This window comes from Pan troglodytes, chromosome 7 (assembly GCF_028858775.2).
Source record: "Pan troglodytes isolate AG18354 chromosome 7, NHGRI_mPanTro3-v2.0_pri, whole genome shotgun sequence".
Classification (NCBI taxonomy): domain Eukaryota; kingdom Metazoa; phylum Chordata; class Mammalia; order Primates; family Hominidae; genus Pan; species Pan troglodytes.
Genome location: NC_072405.2, coordinates 101,174,889 through 101,197,213, shown reverse-complemented (window position 1 = coordinate 101,197,213; position 22,325 = coordinate 101,174,889). Strand labels below are relative to the sequence as shown.

Below are 22,325 nucleotides of genomic sequence, written 5' to 3'. Positions count from 1 at the left end.
CTGAAAAGAGAAAAACGTTTTCTAAAATAATGAAAATAACTTATAGGGCAAAGAACGTTCAAGGTGCAAATTATTTCTAAAGAGACCATTCCCCTTACCTTTAGTCTGCATAATAACTTATCTTTCTAGTCACCATTTCCTGACTATTTGAGGCAAGATTGAACTCTTCCTATGCACTTGTTATTTGTACCATATCTTTTGGCACTTTGTTGCAGTCTAAAATTTTTTGTTCTATGTGAATAGAACTTGTTTTGGCAACAAGTTTATAAATGCACTGAAGACAGAATCATGCTATTGTTCTTATTAGAATCTACCCAACACTGGCAGTAGTTAGGCCATATATATATATATATATATATAGTATTTATATACCCAATATTTATGAAATCCTATATGTAGAAATACCATATATTTATACATATGTACATACATGCACCTGCATTTATATATGTATATACATATATGCATATGTATACATATACATACATATATGTACACACATAATATATACATATAATATGTATACATATATGTATACATATAATACGTATGCATTTGTATACACATATACATATATGCATATGCATACACATAATATACATATATGCATATGTATACATATATTTATAAATATATGCAGCTTATGTATAATATATAATATACATATAAATACATGTGTGATTTATTATACATATATTTATACCTATATGATATTTATAAATACCATATATTTATACACATAGGATCTCATGAATATTGGGTATAAGCAAGTGGGTTATAAATAATATTTTAGTATATCTTTATGTTAAAATTATAAATGTTTATCCCAGTGAATATAGATATCCTGAAAACAAACCAATGGCAAAGATGTATGATTGGTGGAATGCTGTGAGAAACAGATAAATGGAAAGGATTGAAATTTGCTTTCAAAGCTGTTCAAGTAATTTGCTGGCAATAGGATCTTTTTTTTTTGTATCCTGTTTTCTCATAACCGTAGGTTTTTCTGTTATTACCAATGGACATTCTGCTCCACAGACCAAGTTTATATATTCCTTCTGTCTGGGTGGTTTGGGCTGCCATATTCCAGTATGCTTCATTTGAATGATTTTATACTTGAGAGGTCATTGGAATATATTATAGTGTGTATTTTCATATCTGGATGCAGTCTGGCTTAGTTGCTTAATTACTTTAGATGTATCTTAGGTAAACCACTTAGTAGTCTTAACCATAAAAAGCAATCTTACCAGAAATCATAATTTGTGAGTAAAATTAGAAATACAAACTTATTCATACTGCATTTTTAAATGTAATATCTGCTTTTTTTCTTTCAGATTTTAATTTTAGGTATAAATATGTGCAGCTAATTATTTATTTATTTATTTATTTATTTATTTTGAGACAGTCTCGTTCTGTCACCCAGGCTGGAGTGCACTGGCACGAACTTAGTTCACTGCAACCTCTGCCTCCCAGGTTCAAGTGAGTCTCCTGCATCAGCCTACCAAGTAGCTGGGATTACAGGTATGCACCACCATGCCTGGCTAATTTTTTGTATTTTTTAGTAAAGAGAGGATTTCGCCATATTGGCCACTGGTCTCGATCTCCTGTCCTCAGGTCATCTGCCCACCTTCGCCTCCCAAAGTGCTGGGATTACAGGCGTGAGCCATAGCGCCCAGCTAATTATTTTTATTTTTAATCTTCATAACCATTATAACACAAAATGTACAAAACTGGTTTTTAAAAATAGTGTTAGAAGTTATATGGCCATTAAAACCCATAAATAATATTTATATGCTAGCTTCTGCTTACTGGAATAGGCCTGCTGTCACAGTGATAAAACTTTAAAATAAGGTGGGACGTCCCAATAAATGTCAAAATGTTGTAGGTTTTAAAATTGTGTCAAAAATCAAGCCTAACTTTTCCTCTTGTTCTACAAAATTCCAGTAATCATTATTGAAATTAAATGTAACATGAAATTAATACAAAATAGGGCAGCAATTAAAAGACATTAAATTGTATTGAACCTGGATTCACAGAACAAGAATTGATCCAGTTTTATCTGTAGTCAGTTTTTCTTTCTAAATTAGGAAATGCTCTGAGAGAGAAAGAGTAATATAATGCATGTGCCAATGACACTAGTAGTGTCTAGAAAATAATTCCAGATAATGATAAAGTTGGGTCAGAAAACTATCAGATTAGTCCACATTTTCAATTCTTGCTATAGCATTTTTCCCCTCACTGATAATTCAGTAGCTTCCTGTTCTATCCTCTTTTCCTACTCTATTTTTGATCAGGTTGTTTCTGTCCTGGAAAGACTCAAGACACTAATAAGAACAAGCTTTGTTCCTTTCTTTCCACATTGGTTTGGGAGAGATGGAAATGGGTGTGATGACAGACACAAAAATTACAAGTGTCAGGACTTCGTGGAAATTTTGACCGAAGACCAATATATTTATGATGATGCCAAAGTCCTATTCATTCCTTCATTTAGGAAATAATTTCTTCTTGCCATATACTGTACTATAGTAATACTGTAATAGGGTAGGGAATGTGAAGATAAATAAAATGTGGATCTCACTTTCCTGCATTCTATGTACAAAGCCTGCAGCAGTCATATTTACAGAAGTTGTATTCTAAGATTTTTCTCCCTATTTTATTTTATTTTATTTTATTTTATTATTATTGTTTTTTGACATGGAGTCTCGCTCTGTTGCCCAGTCTGGAGTGCAGTGGTGCGATCTTGGCTCACTGCAACCCTCCGCCACCTGGGTTCAAGCAATTCTCCTGCCTCAGCCTCCTGAGCAGCTAGGATTACAGGCATGCCCCATCATGCCCAGCTACTTTTTGTATTTTTAGTAGAGGTGGGGTTTCACCATGTTGGTCAGGCTGGTTTCGAGCTCCTGGCCTTGTGATCCGCCCACCTCAGCCTCCCAAAGTGCTGGGATTACAGGCGTGAGCCACCGCGCCCAGCCTTCCTCCCATTTATAACATCATAACACTATACATCCCCCACTCATCCCCAGGAGCACTGTATCTTTGCATTTTACTCTTTTGGTTTCCTTGATACTCCACTGCTTAAAGAAAGGCATCTCCCCAAGCTTCTCTTAGATATTTTGTTCTTACCTACATACTTTCTTACCAATCCCAGGCTTCAACAATCATCTTGCTGTGGTTAACTCCTGAAAATTACATCTGCAACTGGAGTCCCAAACTCTGGCTATTTCCTGGTGCAGGTTTTTTTTTTTTTTTCTTCCCTGGCCTAGATTATTGCCCTAATTGGTTAATCTCTCTCCTCTCCATGACATCCACCTTTCTCCCTCCTGTCAGTTATTACTGATTAGAACATGTCACCATCCCTTTCAAAACTTTAAATTATTCCAGGTTGCTGTTCAAAAGCCTCATTATGACATTCTCAACCTCACTTCTTACTCTCACGTCTGTCTCCACTTGTACTGTAAGTTTTATGCCTTAGTGACACCTTTGCACCAATAAAGCACATTCACACTTCTTGCATTTGTTCATGTCCAAATTTACCAAAGGACCCTTCCTCTCCATCTTTACTTTGCCACATCTCATCTTTTAAGGACTAGCTCAAGTCATTTTCTTAAAAACTATTAAAGAAGTAATCTCTTCTCCAAGTCCACAAAACACATATTATCTCTAATGGTGACAGCTATTTTATGCCCTTAGCTGGGTTTTTTTTTTCTGCTAAAATTTGTCTTTGCAAACGTTTCTGTGAAGCTGGACAGAAAGCACTTTATAGGTAGGGATTTTGCCTTTAGTTTGTACCCTTTGTAGCTCCCAACACAGTGCTTGTTCAGAAATGGAGCTCAATCAGTACCAGTAAATTAGGCTAAACACCCTGATGCCTAGCACATATTAATACTCAGTAAATATATATTTAATCAGTAATTGGATGGGTAGATGAACAAATTGTATCCAGTACACTAAATTACAATATGATAAAATATTTGAATAATTTTTTGAAATATGATTTGGTGGTACTTCAAGTTTGTTAATATGATTAGCAAATGACTAATGGTTCAGTATAGCTGGGAATACAAATAGGGTCAACTAAGGACAAAATAGAACAAATATATAGATCTTTTATTTCTTCCCCCCCAATCTCAAATCATAAAATATATAAAGAAATAAATAAGAGAGTACCATTGATAAAATATAGAAGGAAAGAGCATACTATCTTTTAAGAAACAAACAAACAAAAATACAAAAGGACACAGAAGCATTGTAAACCCAGGATAATTACCAGGAACTAGCATTGTAGATGTGAGTTCTGGAGTTTCCAAGAAATCCACATTACTTCTTTGGAATGTCTTGCTATAATTTGTCTGAAGGTGGCTGTATAAATAATTATAGGTTAAGGCTGTGCATTTTTATTTACAATCTTCCCAAGTACAGCAGAGATCAAATTTGATCAAGATGGCAAAGTTTGGGATGATTTGGATTAAATAAGCTCCTGGATACAAGCTTCTTTTAATTGTTGTTCAGCTTTCAAAAATGACTCAGGAGTAATTTAATAATTGTCATCAGAAACTTTTTTAAAAAGGTTTTAAACCAGGAGAACATTACTTTTTTAGAGGATAAAATAAGAAGTAGATTTTATTGCACCAAATTTAAATATATCTTGTTTAAAAACAAGATAGATAATAAGACAGACTGTATATTTTACATTTCTAGATAATAAAAATAAATCTAAAAAGCTATGTGAAAGTGTTGGCCTGGAAGCAGAGTCGAATAAGTTACCTCGTTTCCTTCTATGGCTGAAATACTGTTGGTGTCATTTTGCCTTCCTTATAGCACAAAGTGCCTTCAAAATTGCCACAAAAATAAAACTTTTGGGTGAAACATGGATCAACTGAATTTCCAGGTATTCTATTACTTCCATCATCATATTTAACACCCTAAACATGGACTTATTTAGAGAGCTGTATTCTCTGTACCATTTTAAACTGTCGGGAATTGTTATATACTCTCAGAAGAGCAAACATTTCTTTCATTCCATTTTAAAATTATATGTTTGTTTGCTATTAGTAATTATTTTAATTTTTAAAGAAGCTGATTTAATTTTTGACAACGTCTTGAATTTCCACTTTATTTTTAGTGTTTAAAGACATTTAGAAGGTATTGGGCTGCAATGACTCTAAAAATTATATGTAGTTTTATTGTAAAATAAAATAACTGCACAGACTATCCTATGAAAAATTAGGAGGTAAAGCTTTTTTTTCCCACCTCACTTTCATCCATCCTTTGTCTCCACCCCCACCACTACCCTCACCAGCTTTAGACACTCATACCCCCTATCTATATCTTCTTATCTGAAAACATCAGTAAAATGGTAAGACTCAAAGTGGGATCATTACCAAAAGTATTTGTACTTCAAGAGAGAAGTGGTTTCTAAGCTATTAAATACATTTTTTAAAGTGTGTAGAATTCATGGTAATGGGCAAATGGGACAGGTTTTAAGGTAAGGTAAAAGAGAATGGAGCTTTCCTACAAATCCTAAAATTACATCATGCATATTGCCACCTTCCTGGCTTCACATAAAATCAGGCTTGCTCACAACTTACCTATTCCATACACTACTATTCTCCCAGAACTCATAGATCATGTAGCGAGATTCATTTGAAAGCTTCTGTATAGAAATACTGAAATGGAAAATAAAAGGCATAATTAGCTACTGGAAATTAAAGATGCAAGCTAACTTTTCTAATATCCATATGTAGTATGAAACAATCTTATCCATTAATAGAGGAAACAATCTAAGGTGCCTGCATGAAAATCAAACAGATTTGTCAAGAATTTATTTATTCTAAATATGTCTGTTAGGCATAAGTGTTTTTGTTTGTTTATTTGTTTGTTTTTTTAGTTTTCTGGTTTTGCATCATGAAAACAGTCTCAGTATATTGCAGACATCACAAATGTAACTTTTGCAAAATTGTGTTCATTCACTCAGAAAGGTTTATTGAGCATCTGTTGTGCTAGGACCAGAAAAATGTGAGTGCATGCTACCTGCCTTTGCCCTCAAATGTAGCTGTTAGGATTGGCCCTATCAACCACCATACCTCTGCCAAATTCTTAGCCATACAACATTCCTGTATTGACAGATTTTGTGTGGGTCCTGCTCTATGCCATTTGAGTCACTTGGACCACACTACTGCTATACAACTGACTCCTAGTTTGCCAATACCTAATGGCTCTCTCCCTCTTTCTCTTTTTTCTCTTTCTCCCTCTCTCTCCAACTCTCTCTCCCTCTGACACACACACACACACACACACACACACACACACACACACACACACAAAGTGCCTGTTGTCTCTGGATGAAGTTTGAGAGTCCATATTCTGGCCATAATTGCAAGCGTTTTTTGTTTGTTTTACTTTTAAATTTCTTTTCCAATTTGGGTGAGACAAATTTGTTCCTTCCAGTCCTTTGACTAGCCCGAAGGAGGAAAAAGTCTACATAATATGTTTTGAAGGAGTGAAGAAAGCAGGCTGGCTGAAGACACAGGTTGAGGTGACTGCAAATTTAATCCTATAGCAATGAGAAGTCACTGAAGGATTTAAAGCAGGGAGAGTGACGTGGCTAGAGCTATATTTTAAAAGATCCTTCCGATGGCACAGTGGGTTTTGTATGGAGGGTATTATAAAGTAGAAAGAACAGCTGGAAAGACAGTGAAATAGCATAGGTGAGAAATGATGAAGACCCAAATTAATTTTGAAACAATAGAGACAGATTCATAAACTTAAGAGTGGGAGACAAAAATAAAGATGCCTTTAAAAACTGAATTACAAAAATACAGATTGTTCAGCCTAATGGTTCATAATATATTTGTATTAGAAAGCAAAATGAGGGGTTAGAAAAACAATAAGGCTTTTGGGTTAACAAAGAACTTATCAGTAAACTTAACAGTAAGAGAACAAATAACTTAGCAGTAAAATAGTTGATTAATGTAGATTTAGGATTTACCTAAGTGTGACCAGCAGGTGGCAGTAACTACACACAGAGATTTTAATTTTTTTTTTTCTTTAGTTCTGCTTGTGTTTTTTTCAGTTGTTTATCTAGTTTGGTTCATTAAGGTATGATGCAGCAAATATTGTTTTTAGCTCAACTTCAGATTTTCTGGAGAAAGGTTTACTATGGAATCATAAGAATTAAATGGAAGGTGGAATTTGTGATTTTCTAATCCCAGGAGTTCATGAATGTGCTCTTTGGGGGTTCACTAAATTCCCAGAAATGATCTGCAAATGAATGTGCATATATATGTTTTCCTAGGAAGAGAATCTATAGCTTTCATCATAGTTTCAAAGGGATGTAATCCCCAAACATAACCTTCAACAGTATACTGGACAAATTACAATCCATATCAATTTTCTTAAGGGTAAAGTTTAAAATACTCAGCCTTGTATTTCAAGCTCTTCATCAACTGCTTCCTGAAAACTAATTCATTTGTTTACTTATTACATTAAAATCCCACTTATCCTGCTATTTGAACCTTTCATTTTCCAGGCTAGCCATAAGACCATAAGATAAGAAATTCATAAAATTTTAGCATAATGCTAAAGCTTTTGAAGGAGTAAAAAGGAGGACAACACAGTATGAAATGGCAGTGATTTAAAGTATAGCCCAGCAGACCTTCCACCATCCACCATTTATTAGCTGTGCCACCTTGATTCCAATACTCAACCTTGGTTTCCTTATCTGTCCAATAATGATAACAATACTTTGAGAATTAAAGTGTTACATGTAAGGCCGGGCACAGTGACTCACACCTGTAATCCCAGCACTTTGGGAGGCCAAGGTGGGCGGATCACTTGAGGTCAGGAGTTCAAGGCCAGCCTGGCCAACATGGTGAAACCCTGTCTCTACTAAAAATACAAAAATTAGCTGGGCACAGTGGCACGTGCCTGTAATCTCAGCTACTCAGGAGGCTGAGGCAGGAGAATCGCTTGAACCCAGGAGGTGAAGGTTGCAGTGAGCCAAGATCAAGCCACTGCACTCCAGCCTGGGCAACAGAGCAAGATTCTTTCTGAAAAAAAAAGAAAAAAAACAAAAAGAAGTTACATGTAGAATTCTTAACTCAGTACTTGGCTTATTCTGTGTGTGTGTGTGTGTGTGTGTGTGTGTGTGTGTGTGTGTGTGTGTGTGTGTTGTTAGCCCAATAGCTAAAAGGAAAGTATCACTTTCATTGGGCGAGTAGCTATGAAAGCTAAGCCTTAATGGTGTCTAAGCTAAGAAGCAAAGCTAACAGAAACAAAAGGAATGGGGTGGGAGGAAAACCAGAAAAGAAATGGAGGGAAAATGCACATATCTATTAAAGCAATGAGAAGCAGCAAGCTAATAATATAAGTATTAATGGTGGTGGTGGTGATGATTTCTACATGTATTGCTCTGTTCCAGGGTCTAATTTAAGCATTTTCCATAGATAAGCCATTTTACCTTCACAGGTACTTTGGGGGTCATGTGGCTACACTGTCCATTGCCTCCCCAAATAGTACTCTCCTCTTACTAACATGACTCTGCCACTGTTCAGTTTGCAATACACCCAATGTACCACTCAGTGTTGGACTGAGAATACCCTGATAACCTTACTCCTCTCTGCTGGACACTTGTTTCCTAGCCTTCCCAGTGGCCAGCAATGACCATGTGACTTGAATTCTGGCCAGTGAGATGCAAGGGGAAGTATGCTGGGAAGCAGGGACTCTGGGAAAACATTTGCATCTTCAGGATCAGACATGAGAGGAGAGCTTGTTGGTTCTCCCTTTTTCTTCCTGACTGTGGGCCATCTGGTGAAGAGCCAGAAGGCACATCTGAAAGACAGACGTGGGATCTTTGATGACAGCATTAAGCTGTAGAAGAACCTTGAGATTGTTGCCTCCGACTTCTTTTTGAGAATAATAAATGTACTTATAATATAAGTGACTGTTACTGTGCTTACTCTAGATTGCAGTTGCAAGCATTCCTATTTGATACCGGAAGGTGCTGTTGTCATCTTTGTGTATTTATTTCTCCATTGTTTACAGATAAGGAAACTGAGGAATGGAGAGACGAAATGTCTTGTCCATGGTCATCACAGCTGCTAGTGAGTAAACCAGACTTTGAACTTAGGCATCTTTGCCTCCAAAAGCTGCACTCTGACAAAGAGTTAGGAAACCTAATAAAGGTGACTGACAAGAAGAAGATGCAGTGATGAAAGTGCAGATTCTGTCTCAAAGGCACATGGGTGAAAGTGCTAACCAGAATTGCTTTACAGAATGGGTACTTTCAGTTAAGGGCCAAAAAGACCAATATGGGGCAATGACATTTAAGGACATTGATATTTGAGACTATACCATATAGATAATGACACACAATGATCACACTGAGACAGCAAGAAAAGTCCAATTGTGAAATAATTTTTAGAAAGATTTGTCAGCAGTTGTTAAAGGCTTAGGGCTTGAATGATTAGCTTTCGATTATTTGTAAATGTAAAACTGCACAACAACACACCTGTGATTTGTTTCTTATGTGATTCTACTCACCCGAAACAGCCTGTGTCTTTCTCCTTGAAATCTTCATACTTCCTGTGACACTTAACACTCATTGGCTAAAGCAAGAGTTCTTTGGCTAAGCTGTCTTTGGATGCAGGCCCTAAAAGCTTCAACCTCGAGCTTTGGGAGACCTTGAATATTCCTGGATGCTGGAAAATGTGTCAGTGAAATGGCTTCTGGGGGAAATGGATGTGGCTCAGGAACAGGTGGGATTAAAGATTTTAAATGAGGAAACTGCCCATAATGGACGGGACTTTCCCTCTTGGCTTCTTCCTTCCCCATGTGCATGTCCTACCTTAAATCACAAGCAAGGCCTAACCAGTGAAGAAAAGACATGGCAAGAGGGCCAGTCCTCACATTTCTCCATACCAAGCTGTGGGTCACTTATTTATTTCATCTATATAATTACTGATTAATGAGGCTGGGCACGGTGGCTCACTCCTGTTATCCCAATACTTTGGGAGGCCGAGGTGGGCGGATCACTTGAGTCCAGGAGTTCAAGACCATCCAGGGCAACATGATGAAACCCTGTCTCTATAAGCAATACAAAAATGGCCCGGCACGGTAGCTCATGCCTGTAATTCCAGCATTTTGGGAGACTGAGGCGGGCGGATCACGAAGTCGGAGGTTCGCGACCAGCCTGGGCAACAGGGTGAAACCCCGTCTCTACTAAAATACAAAAAATTAGCCGGGTGTGGCAGCACGCACCTATAGTCCCAGCTACTTGGGAGGCTGAGGCAGGAGAATTGCTTGAACCTGGGAGGTGGAGGTTGCAGTGAGCCAAGATCACGCAAGCCTGGGCACTCCAGCCTGGGCGACAGAGCGAGACTCCATCTCAAAAAAATAAATAAATAAATTAGCCAGGCATGGTGGCATGCACCTGTACTCCCAGCTACTTGGGAGGCTGAGGTGAGAGGATCACTTGAGCCTGGGAGGTTGAGGCTGCAGTGAGCCGAGATTGCACCACTGCACTTCAGCCTGGGCAACAGTGTGAGACACTGTCTCAAAAATAAATAAATACTGATAAATGATTAATGATTCAGTGTGCCACCATTATTTCTTAAGGATGTCTCAGAGTTGATTCTTACAATGTAATCCTACATTCATATTCCTTAGGCCCTTGACATGGAGTTTTGAATATATTCAAATTCTCAAATTTCATAGCTGAGTGACTTTAGAAATCATTTTGTTCTATTTAACGACTATGAAATTTTAGGCCATGAACATGATTTTAATTGTGCTCTACCTTCATAAATGAGCATCCTATTTTCCCAACTGGAGTCTAAGATCCTTGAAAGCAAAACTATTCTCTTGTTCTCTGGTGTCAAGAATGGTTCTGAGAACATACCGTGTACACCACTTATATTCAATTGGTACCTCCCTATGACAAAAACGGGGATTAATGAGCCTTCATGATTACAAAATAAGTGAAGAATAGTGTGTGTATGTGTTGTATCAAACAATGTGTGTGTATATGTTATAAACATGAATCCACATAATCTGCTTGAGTTTTTCACTAACTTAACTTTTTAAAAATTCATCTAACTACTAAAACAAAACCTCTGTAACTCCCCATACTTCGGAGTCTCCTAATCAAAAACTTACAGGGCAAAACCTCTAATTCAGTGGCCTGAATTTAAGAAAGCAAGACCTTGTTGTAATTGGAACAGGAGTGGACTTGTGTGTTCTACCCCTGGTTAATCACAGAAAATCCAGGAAACTCTAAGGATGACCAAATATTGACAAGAAGGATTAAACGCTAGTTTTAGAGTCAGACAAACTTTAATAAGTTTTTTTTAACCCATCTGAGCCAGTTCCTTCTAAGCTGAATGTAATATGTGCCTCTTGATTATTGCTGTGAAGACAGGAGGATAGGCACAGTGGCTCAAGCCTGTAATCCCAGCACTTTTGGAGGCCAAGGCAAGAGGATCGCTTGAGCCTGGGGGTTCAAGACCAGCCAGGGCAACATGGCATAACCCCGTCTGTAAAAAATTTTTAAAAAGTAGCCAGATATGGTGGCATGTGCCTGTGGCCCCAGCTACTCTGGTGGCTGAGGTGGGAGGGTTGCTTGAGCCCAAGAAGTTGAGGCTGCAGTGAGCCATGATTGTGCCACTGCACTACAGCCTGGGCAACAGAGCAAGATCCTGTCTCAAAAATAAATAAATAAGAAAATAGGTGCAAAATGCCTAATCTTGTTAGTCCTTAATAATATCTGTTTTATTTTATGGAGGTATTTTGTGCCTAATCATTATGAGACTAAGCTAAACATCATGGGAGAACAGAACCTCTGACATTCACAGAGATTTACTTTCTCAGCCAAGCACTAGGCAATTGTGCTGGGTGCATTGGAGCATGACTGATGGCATCAGTGGCATTTGATTATCAGTTGATACAGGTAGAAAATTGAATTTGATTAACTGGTACAACTGAAAAATTGAATGTAGACAGACACACTGGCATAACATCTATACCATATATATTCCATATGGGTGTAGTGATTCCCTGAGGCTCATTCCATCTGATATAGTCTACATTTTGATAATTCCAGTAAAAGAAATTACCTGAAAAATCAGCAATAAGAAGTGAACGAAGAATTGTATGAAACAAACCAATCTTGCAAAGTAAACAGAGAGGCTGAAAATCTATCTTACAGGAAAAAGATGCTCTCCTTTCCTCTACTTCACAGCAGGAGCTGATGGAGCAATTTATTGTGGTTATTGAGAGAATGGAATTTGCAGCAGGCGGCACAAATCTATCTACTCTCTCACTCCCCCACAGCCTGTTTCCCTTTCCCTGGGGCTGTTCTAGTAGCTCGAGGTCATTTTCCCAACACCCATTAAAGTAGTGTTTCTGAACCTAAAAAATAAACTTGTGTGCCTTTTTTATAAATATAAAACATGCACTCAATCCCTGGAGATTGTAATACACTGAAATAGACTTTATCTTCTCTATATCCTCATTAAAAAGAGTTTACTGAGCTCTATTTTGGGAAGTTTACACTGTGAACGGTGTATATATAGGTACTGCTTGCATTTTTCTTTTTCTTTTTTTTTTTGAAACAGAGTCTCGCTCTGTCATCCAGGCTGGGGTGCAGTAGCGCGATCTCGGCTCACTGCAACCTCCGCCTCCGGGGTTCAAGCGATTCTCCTGCCTCAGCCTCCTGAGTAGCTGGGATTACAGGCACATGCTACCATGCCCAGCTAATTTTTGTATTTTTAGTAGAGACGGGGTCTCATCACATTGGTCAGTCTGGTCTTGAACTCCTGACTTCGTGATCCGCCTGCCTCGGCCTCCCAAAGTGCTGGGATTATAGGCGTGAGCCACTGCACCCTGAATTTTTAAATATTCAATTTTATTTTCAAATGAGTGGGCTCTTAAAAACTACACATATTCCCACCTTTGCAAGTCTTGAGTCACTGAAGTAAAAAGGACTAAAATGGGGTTTTGATTTGTGCCCTCTGAGTCTGGCGTGAAATAGAATAATAAAAATAATCATGGAAACACAGCATTTCCTGTGTTCTAGTTTCAAAGGCACTACTGGAAGATGATGAGCTGTTAGTGGCACTGAGGAAGTACTGTACTCATACTCTAGAGAGGAGGTCAGCCACCCAGACAACCAGGAAACAGTAGTAAACGCAATAGTGACTTCAGCTCACGTCTTCAGTGGATGGGAAGCATTGTGCTGAGCACTGCATATGGACTGTCTCACTTAATCCTCCCAACCATCTCATGAGCCTCTTGAGGAGGAAACTAAGGCTTAGAGCCAGTGAGGGTCTTTCTCAAAACCACAAAGCTAGTAAAATTCCATGTTTATTTCCAGAGCCAGACTTCTTAGCTAGAGAAATATTCTGCTGGGGTATGAATAAAATATAATTAATTGAACACCGAGAGGAAAAGCAAAACACCCAGAGACATGAAGTATCTGTTTATGCACACATGTACACACACATACACAAACACACACACATTTTCTAAAAACCTTCCCAAAGCAACATTTGAAGAGCATTATGAAATATAGTTTAAGCAAGCTCATAAGGTAGGGTTAGACTTGGTTGTGGAAGTTTTCTAAAAGCAGATGAATTTGGACCTGGGCTCTGAACTTGAGGCAGTGCATGGGCTGGCAGAGATTTGCAGCTGGGTGCACATTTCTGAGAGGAAGAATAGCCAGGTCTGAGGCACAGTGGGGAACAAACAGATTATATCAGAAATTCTATCTGTGCATCACCGAGGCAGAGTGTTTAGATGAGGGAGAACAAATAATAGTAGTGATATGGATTCCTGGGTCTGTCAGTAGGATTAAATATAGAGTCAGGACAAATGTCTAGCCTTTGATAAGATACTCATTAGAGAGTTACTTTAGGTTCCCAGTTAAGGGAATTCTATGATAACTGTTTCCAAAAAATTATTATAGTAACTATTTATTGAACCGGTTGGAGTGAAAAAATTGAAGATGAGGAATAGTATATTTTAGTAGCTTGAGATATCCGAAGCCTGAGCTGGGTGGTACCCATGGAAAGAGGAAAGAAAAGATCCGCTGCTGCTTCATTTTCTTTTAATGACCAAGGCCTGAAATCATGACTTCAGGGATGCCTGCAATTTCCTAATGGCTGAAATGGTCATTAGGCCACAGGGCGTACTGCCAAGGGAGCAATCACAGCTAGATGTCCTAGAGTTGGCGCCTCATCTACCAGAGATGATTTTAAATCAGAGTGTGGGCTGCCTGGATGCAAAAGGGAATTTCAACTTATTTGAAATTCAGTATCTTCATTCAAGTTGTTCTATTTCATTTTACTTGGTGCCCCAATGATCAGACGACACGGGGTTTAAAGATTAAAGAGAAAACATTCAGTTAAAGGCAGCAAATGACATCACCCAGGTGGAATGCTCTGTATAATTTAATGTGAGGATTCTCAAATATCTGTCTTCTAGACCCCCAGCCTTGTCTAAAGTAAGAAATGCCTTCACTGCATTCCCAGGCTGCCAAAGGCCTAAGGTGCAGGAGTAGGAGCACTTACCGCAAGCATCCACTTTGGGAGGAAGCACTCTCCACGTAGTGTTTCAGAGCGAGCTGGAATTCTTCCAGGTCCTCTTCTATCACAGACATCTGCCGCTGCACAAGCATGATGTGCTGCCAAGGAAGGGGCGAGGGTCACTGCGTTGGCTGTCATGGAGCCCGATTTAAGCTGACTCCTACTGCCCATCCCATTCCTCCTCACAAAAACAGATGATTGTCATCCAAAAATATGACCAAGGAAGGCCATGACTATTCCAAGTATAAAACTGTATAAAGGCTGTAATCTAGGCAAGATATTTTCCTTGCCTCTAGTCCCAGAAGCTAAACAAAGTGTTCTTTACAATGACGTGTTTCCCTTTAAAAGCAGTGATTCTCAATGACTCGAGAAGTTTTAAAATTATCTTTATATTTATATCAAAATCTCTGGGAGTGGGGCCCAGGCACTGCTATTTTTAAAACCTCCCTAAGTGTCTGTATTGTGCAGGCAGAGCTGGGATCACTTCCCTATAACAACTTACCAATTTTTAAAGAGAAGTCCTATTGTTCATTGCACAGCTCCAATTTCTTGAATATTTTGTGATATTAGACATAAGTGACAATCATTACAAACAACTAGATTTCAAAAAAATTAGTAACTCATGCATTTCCAAAGGTATATCAAATATTACAGGGTTGTCAAACACATTAACTACTTACAACAGGCCCTGTTCAAAAGGTAATGGCATCAGATGGTGCTTGTTTTTAATGGATCACACTGGATTGGATGCCAACTGTTTCCTGTAACAAATCCTATTAGCATTATAGCAATTGTAGTTTCAAGGCTTCCCTCAAGATCCGCCTGTGGGCTTCTCATGGAATTTTAGATATCAACATTAGTTCTTTTCAAGAATTGGTAGTGAAAGTATAAAAGTGCAAATCAAAGTAAGGATTGGCATGAATCATAAAAGTGCATAAACAAAAACAAAACACAAGGTAAGGATGATCTAGAATATGAGAAAAATAACTTCCACAATAATACCAGCTATGTAGCATGAGAGAATTAAACCCCTGGTCTACTGTTTTCTATTCCAATGGGTTTCTCATTTCATGTCAATAGCTACTATTTGTTGAATACCAATGATATTTTAGAGGTTAGGTATTCAGTATATTCAACAAATATTCCTACTTTTGTTGGACTAACCAAAGGACATGGGTTTAGTATTAATAACTAAGTAGGGTTAATTTCTACCAAAATAATGATGGATATATCCTTTTCACAAAAATCTGCAGGGACCTCTTGGTTGGACATTTGTGATTACTAACTCAGATAATTAGGAAAGCTCATGGGCTTTCCTAATGAGATATATAAATACATCCACCTATTCCATCATAATTCTTTTCGTCTAAAGGCAATTCTTACGTGATCAAGTGGGATGGATTGTAAAAATAACCAGAATTCTTCACTACCCCCCTGAACTCATGCCCTTTGACTAATTTGACTTTTTAGCTCCTCTCCTCAAGACATGGATTCTATTTTCCCTCCCCTTGGATCTGGTTTGGCTTTCTAACCTGCTCTGGCCAATCAACGTAGCAGAACTGACAGTGCACCAGTTTCAAATTCAGGCCCTAAGAGGCCGGTGGATTTCCACTCTTTCTCTTGGATCTCTGAGATTACCATATGAACAAGACCTGCTACAGCAGGGTCCAGCAAACATTTTCTGTAAATGGATGGGTAGTATTTTATTTAGGCTTTCTGTGCCACATGGCTCCTTTTGCAGCTAGTCAACTCTGCTATTGTGTAAAAGCAGCCACAGCCCACACATAAACAAATGAGTGTGGCTGTGTTACAATAAAACTTTATGAACAAAAACAAGAGGTATGCTGTAGTTTGCCAACCCCTATATTAGAGGATTAAAAACCACATAGAGCACACTTGAGCTCCTAGACATATGAGAAGGCTCAGCCAAGATCAGCAAAGCTAACATACAGCTTACTAGAGATACAAGGAGCCCATGTGAGACCATAAGAACCAGCCAGTTGATCCCAGCCTAAATTGCCTACCTGCAAAATTGTGGTTATTGTGTTAAGCCACTGCATTTGGGGATGCATTATTATGTTAGCAATACCTAACTGATTCATTCACTTATGTACATTGATGTATGAGTTGGAAAAATTGAGCTCTCGGCTTCCTAGATTGGGTTGCAATTTCCAACTTTGCAACCCAAACCAGATGTATCTTTTTCCCCTCCTTTCCTAAGATAGTTACACAAAGAAATCCATTTAAAGAGCCCCAGATAATCTGCCTAAGTTTGATGACTATTCTGACAAGCGGAGCTTTTTAAATAATAGTTAAAGTAGATTTTCTGAAATCCAAAAAAACGCTTAAATTTTCTGTTCCGGCTAGGCCGAAACAAATTGTAGGATGTGGGGTTTGGGAGAGGTGGAACAGGAGTCTCACTATCTTGTTAATATTTCTATGTGTCTCTTGTGTCAAATACACAGCCTGAAGCTTACTAAAATGTGGGATCCCAAGATATAGTTAGCTCAGAGCACTCTGTCATGGTTGAATATTCTTTCATGGTGCTACATTTTTGTTTCTCTATTATAGGAGTAGTAGTATATCATTTATCATTTACCTTATAGAAATTTTGTTGCAATAGAAGTATGGCTGGATATTTGGAATGTCTTGGACTAAATAGTGCTGTGTAAGTATGAAAGGCCAGTCTCAGTTCACAGGATAGTATTTGCCAGTGACATGAGATTTTGTTGCATCAGCCTTTGATTTCTTGGAACATTTCAAGAAATGTCATCTTTTTTAGTCTTGGGACACAGAGGCATGTTTTAAGTACAACTTATTTTTTCATGTTACTTTGTTCTATTTACTACATTTACAGTTGTGTTTCAAATATGTCTTCAGAGATACCATAGCCTTTCTTGTATGCTCTCACTGACTCTCTTAACAACCATTGTAAAACAAGACTTATATTTTGATAGTCGCTGTTACATTACTTGAGAATAGCCCCCAAAGCCTTAGGAATGTATGGCAGAATGGAATGACTTCAAGACATTATCCATTGATTTTATATGGGTGTAGAGAGGCAGAAAAAGATAACTAGGTTTGTAGACTCATTGTATGATCAGCTATTTTAGTGTATTACAACAACAATATGCTGAAGAAGAGTCTGAGTTTTTGAAAAGCACAAGAACGTGCTCAAATGTTGTTTAAAATTATCATGACTTTTTAAAAACCTTTGAATGAAGAAAATATCTGGAAAACGATCATCTTACTCCAGTACTCTTTTGGTAAGAAGTGCCATACAGGCACATCTTTATAATATGCTTGTTATAAATCATTTGGAACATTTGAATATTTTGATCTAGCACTTGAGTGTTCTTTCAGTGCAGTGTTAGAATCATTCGATGTAGTAAGAGATATATAAGTTTTTTAAAAAAACTTCTATTTATTTTTTATGATTTCATCTTAAGTATTATGTCATTTTGGAAGTATTCCTTGGTCTCTTAAATTGAGTTGTGTCCCCTTACTGTGCAAATCTGTACTTTCCTATAATAATCCTCATCACATTTTATTGTAGCTTCTGTATAATTTCCTTCTAGTTTGTTTTCTAGCCTATAATATTCACCACTTTATTTCCAGACCCTATCTCCAGGCCTGGAACATAGTTGGTGATCAAGTTATTTGTGGAACAAACACATTAAAGATGCTTTTGCTTTTAGCCATTGACTAATCTTAGAATTCCCTTAATAAACTATTTATTCCAGGAGAGGATTTGAGGTGGCCCTGGAAACTCAACAGCACTGCATAATTGTTAGGTGCTCTTTCATCTGTCTCCACCATCCTGTCCTCTTTTTATTTTCTTCCTTCTTCTTCAAGAGCAGGCATATAAAGTGAAAAGAATTAGCTTCACTTTTCCTATGTGGCCTTTAACAAGTTACTTAATTCTTTCTCAGTTTGTCTTCTGATACGTAAAATTAGAATAGTGGTACTTATATCACAAAGTTTTGGGAGGACTAAATAGAATAGTGTGTATAAGGATCCTTTCCATGACAGGTACTAAATAAGTGTTACATCTCTTACTCTGGGCTGAGAAAAAAAAAATGGACTTAAAAAAAGAAATCATTTCCTGGACTCATCATTATGTAATGGCTCATTGCCCAGAAAACTAGAGATGGCAGTTGCTAGGGTTCAGGACTTTTGCTGTGTGCTTAAACAAGCCTGCCAGACAATCTGCTCTACTCTTATGGTAGAGAATCTCATAAAACAATCATCCACTCATCCACAACCTCGCTAGCAAAGAGCAATTCTACTTTACAGGCTAGAAATCCACTAAACACTTAGGCTGAAAATGTTAGAGCATGGTGATGAGCATAGGTCTGGGGTTGAACTGCAGGGGTTCAGCTATGGTAGGTAAACTCCTTTAAACCTTAATTTCTTCATGGATAAAATGAGTCTGAGGATAGCACTACCTCGTTTGGCTATTGTGAGGATTAAGTGAGTTATGTATGTGTTTAGTACAACACTTGGCACATAGCAAAGGATCAGTAAAGATTAGCATTTCAAAAACCAAGTGTAATACAAATTTATTCTTTGCTTTCTGTCATAGAATTTATTTTTCCAAGTTCTCAAGCATTCACTAATGGAAAAGGGAAAATACCTCTCTACTCAATAAATTCTAAAACTGGTTTTGGGCATCAGGATAGATCATTTAACACATGGTAGGATGGAATTATGAGCACTAGAGCACTAGCTATGAAATAACAGTGAAAAATGATTTTGGTCATTCTGAATATAGGAGGTTTTACAGGAATTTATAGTAATGCACTTACTACCATTAATTAAAAAACAACTTTTAATGACAAATATCTTATTGTTACTTCTGAAAAAACAAACCAATTCAAATCTTTATGTCTATTCCCAAAGAGCATAATTGTTATACCTCTATATATGGCTGGAAATAGGGAATATCCTTTCCTGCTTTTAAACAATATTGAGAGCTGAACGACCTTCTTCAGTCTTATTTGTTTAAAGTACTTCTATGCACTACTGAATTAGTAATGTTTTGTGTGTTGATCTTTTAAAATTGGCCTTGGCTTTGGCTGCTCAGGGACCTGCAAATGGAATAGCTGCCTCCTTTCACAAACAATCCTTAGACAATTTTTCCTCCTCATAACTAGAGAGAAAAAATAATCTCACATTAGAAAATTATTTAAGAATAGGCAATTATCTCTCACAACATTAGATAAGTTATATTTGTTTTTCCTTTGTCTGGAGTATAGTTTTTCCTCTATGCAAACCTACGAGAAGATAACAGATGCATGATCACAAGGTTAACTATTCCTGTGCCTCTGGGACTGCACAAATCCACTATTCTTAGTATGTATATGTGCTCAACACCCCTCTCCTCTCTTTCCCATGAAAGTCTACCATTTTAAAATGTTGGGGTCTTGAGGAATTAACACAGACTACATCCCTGTCTCTGGAGGGATAAAAGCACTAGACATGCAGTGACAAATCTAGCTTATCGGGGTAAAGTATTCATAACTATAGGATTCTAACAGTAGCAGCCATGATTAAACTTTTCTGAGACTCCCACAAAGCTTCCTCTGAAGAATCCCTTTGGATTATGAGTTTGGACAGATGGGCAGGAGCCTTACACATAGGTGGGTCTCACCTTCATCTATCATGTAGTCAGTGCTTGTGCACGATTCAGAGATGAAAGGTTATTTCCTATCTTGGTTTCATATAAATGTGTGACCAATCCTTTGACATCTGTAAAGTATATAATACATCTAAGGGATTAAAAAATGATTTTTCTCCTAGTTACCCAAGATTTTAAAATCCAAATTTTCACTAAATGTAAATATAAACATCCAACTTCCTGAAACAAAATGTACTATGCATGTTTGCCTCAACATAAAGTAAATAATAAAGCTTGGTATGTACTGCTTTTAATTATTTGCTAACTTCTTTTTGTTGCATCTTAATGTACTTTTTAGGATCCCTTTGTCCATTCTTCTTCTGTTTCCAAAAACTGCTGCCACTCTGGATGGACATCTTGTCCCTAGGGATACAAATGTTCCCTTTTGCATCAATTTATTCTTTGAAAAATTATTTCTGAGCATTTTCAATGTGCCTGGCCCTAGGCTAAATGCTGGAAATATAATAATGAACAGAACCAGGTTTCCGCTCAGGTATATCCAGTGTACAACATAGCAGGATTTACAAAATGTTTATGATACAACTTAAATGTTGCCCTTCTCTGCCAGTCATATTCCTTCAATTATTCAATAATTCATTGATTTATACATGTATAAAATTTTCATTTTGCACCTATTACATGCCAGGTACTTTTGCAAAAACTGTGAAGTAGGTATTAGGTTTACACAAATCACAATGTAGAAACAACACTACTGAATCTTATAAAATGAAATACGACTACTTAGTTTTTCAATTTTTCATTGAGATAACTAATTTTTGAAGAAATTAAATTATGTTTTTAAAGAATATATTTCTAACATTTTTACCTGATAAAAATACTTACAGATTTAGTATTCCCTTCAATAATTTCTTCTTCTGGTGGTTCAAGTTTGAGATCCTTCAATAAGAGGAAGAAATGGCAGAAAAGAAAAAAAATTATATCATTTAAAAAAATGCCATATATTCAAATCATAGTTCTCTCATGGCTAACATTGAACCAAAAGAACCTCATTATCTTAAAGATGAAATAATACTGATTTTTTTTAAAACTCAGCTGTTCCAATAAAGACTCTTTGTACTTATTTATCAATTGTAAGAAGCTGTTTTAGACATGTTCAAAGTATTGCTTTAAATTTACTTCTTGAATGCCATTAGAGAGCAAAGTGGAAGAGAGAGGTACATTAAAACAGAGAGGGAAAGGGTAGGAAGGTAAACGAAAGAAAAGGAAACAGAATGACTAAGCCTAACAGTCTGCTTTATTTTGCTATGAATGAGTATTGCCACATTTCTACATTTCTTGGGACATCATTATAAACATTAGTCTATTGTTACAATACATTTATACCCTGGTGTTAATTTTTCTTTATTAAATAGAAAGTGAATTAAAGAGTAAATGAAAATACAGTTGACATTTGCTAAAAGTGAAGAACTCCTATAAAGACCTTGAAGTCTTAAAAAAAGTTTTTTTTTATTTCCATAGGTTTTTGGGGAACAGGTGGTATTTGCTTGTACAGGTAAGTTCTTGAGTGGTGATTTGTGAGATTTTGGTGCACCCGTCACCTGAACAGTATACACTGAACCCGATTTGTAGTCTTTTATCCCTCATCTCCCTACCACCCTTTTCTCCTGAGTCCCCAAAGTCTACTGTGTCATTCTTATGCCTTTGCATCCTCATAGCTTAGCTCCCACTTATGAGTGAGAATATAGAATGGTTGGTTGTCCATTCCTGAGTTACTTCACTTGGAATAATAGTCTCCAGTCCCATCCAGGTTGCTACAAATGCCATTAATTCATTCCTTTTTATGGCTGAGTAGTATTCCATCGTACATACACACCATAATTTCTTTATCCACCCATTGATTGGTGGGCATTTGGGTTGGTTCCACATTTTTGCAACTGAAAATTGTGCTGCTATAAACATGTGTGTGCAAGTTCTTTTTTGTATAATGACTTCTTTTCTTCTGGGTAGATACCCAGTAGTGGAATTGCTGGATCAAATGGTAGTTCTACTTCTAGTTCTTTAAGGAATCTCCACACTATTTTCCATAGTGGTTGTACTTGTTTACATTC

At 37.2% G+C, this 22,325-nt stretch overlaps 1 protein-coding gene and 1 long non-coding RNA gene across 2 annotated transcripts in view; one reads left to right on the top strand and one right to left on the bottom strand.

Moving 5' to 3' along the window:
* Window positions 1-22,325, bottom strand: part of NECAB1 (N-terminal EF-hand calcium binding protein 1) — a 169,187-nt gene that overhangs the window by 3,906 nt on the left and 142,956 nt on the right. Inside the window, exons 9-12 of the mRNA XM_009455618.5 lie at window positions 21,100-21,153; window positions 14,562-14,674; window positions 5,586-5,663; window positions 4,265-4,356 (exon numbers count right to left, since the gene is read on the bottom strand). Coding sequence (XP_009453893.3) covers window positions 4,265-4,356; window positions 5,586-5,663; window positions 14,562-14,674; window positions 21,100-21,153 — 337 coding nt within the window. The remainder of the gene's footprint in view (window positions 1-4,264; window positions 4,357-5,585; window positions 5,664-14,561; window positions 14,675-21,099; window positions 21,154-22,325) is intronic.
* Window positions 1,421-8,934, top strand: LOC129135790 (uncharacterized). Its single transcript, XR_008536927.2, has 2 exons — window positions 1,421-1,518; window positions 8,637-8,934. It is a non-coding gene; the product is annotated as an uncharacterized LOC129135790 (long non-coding RNA).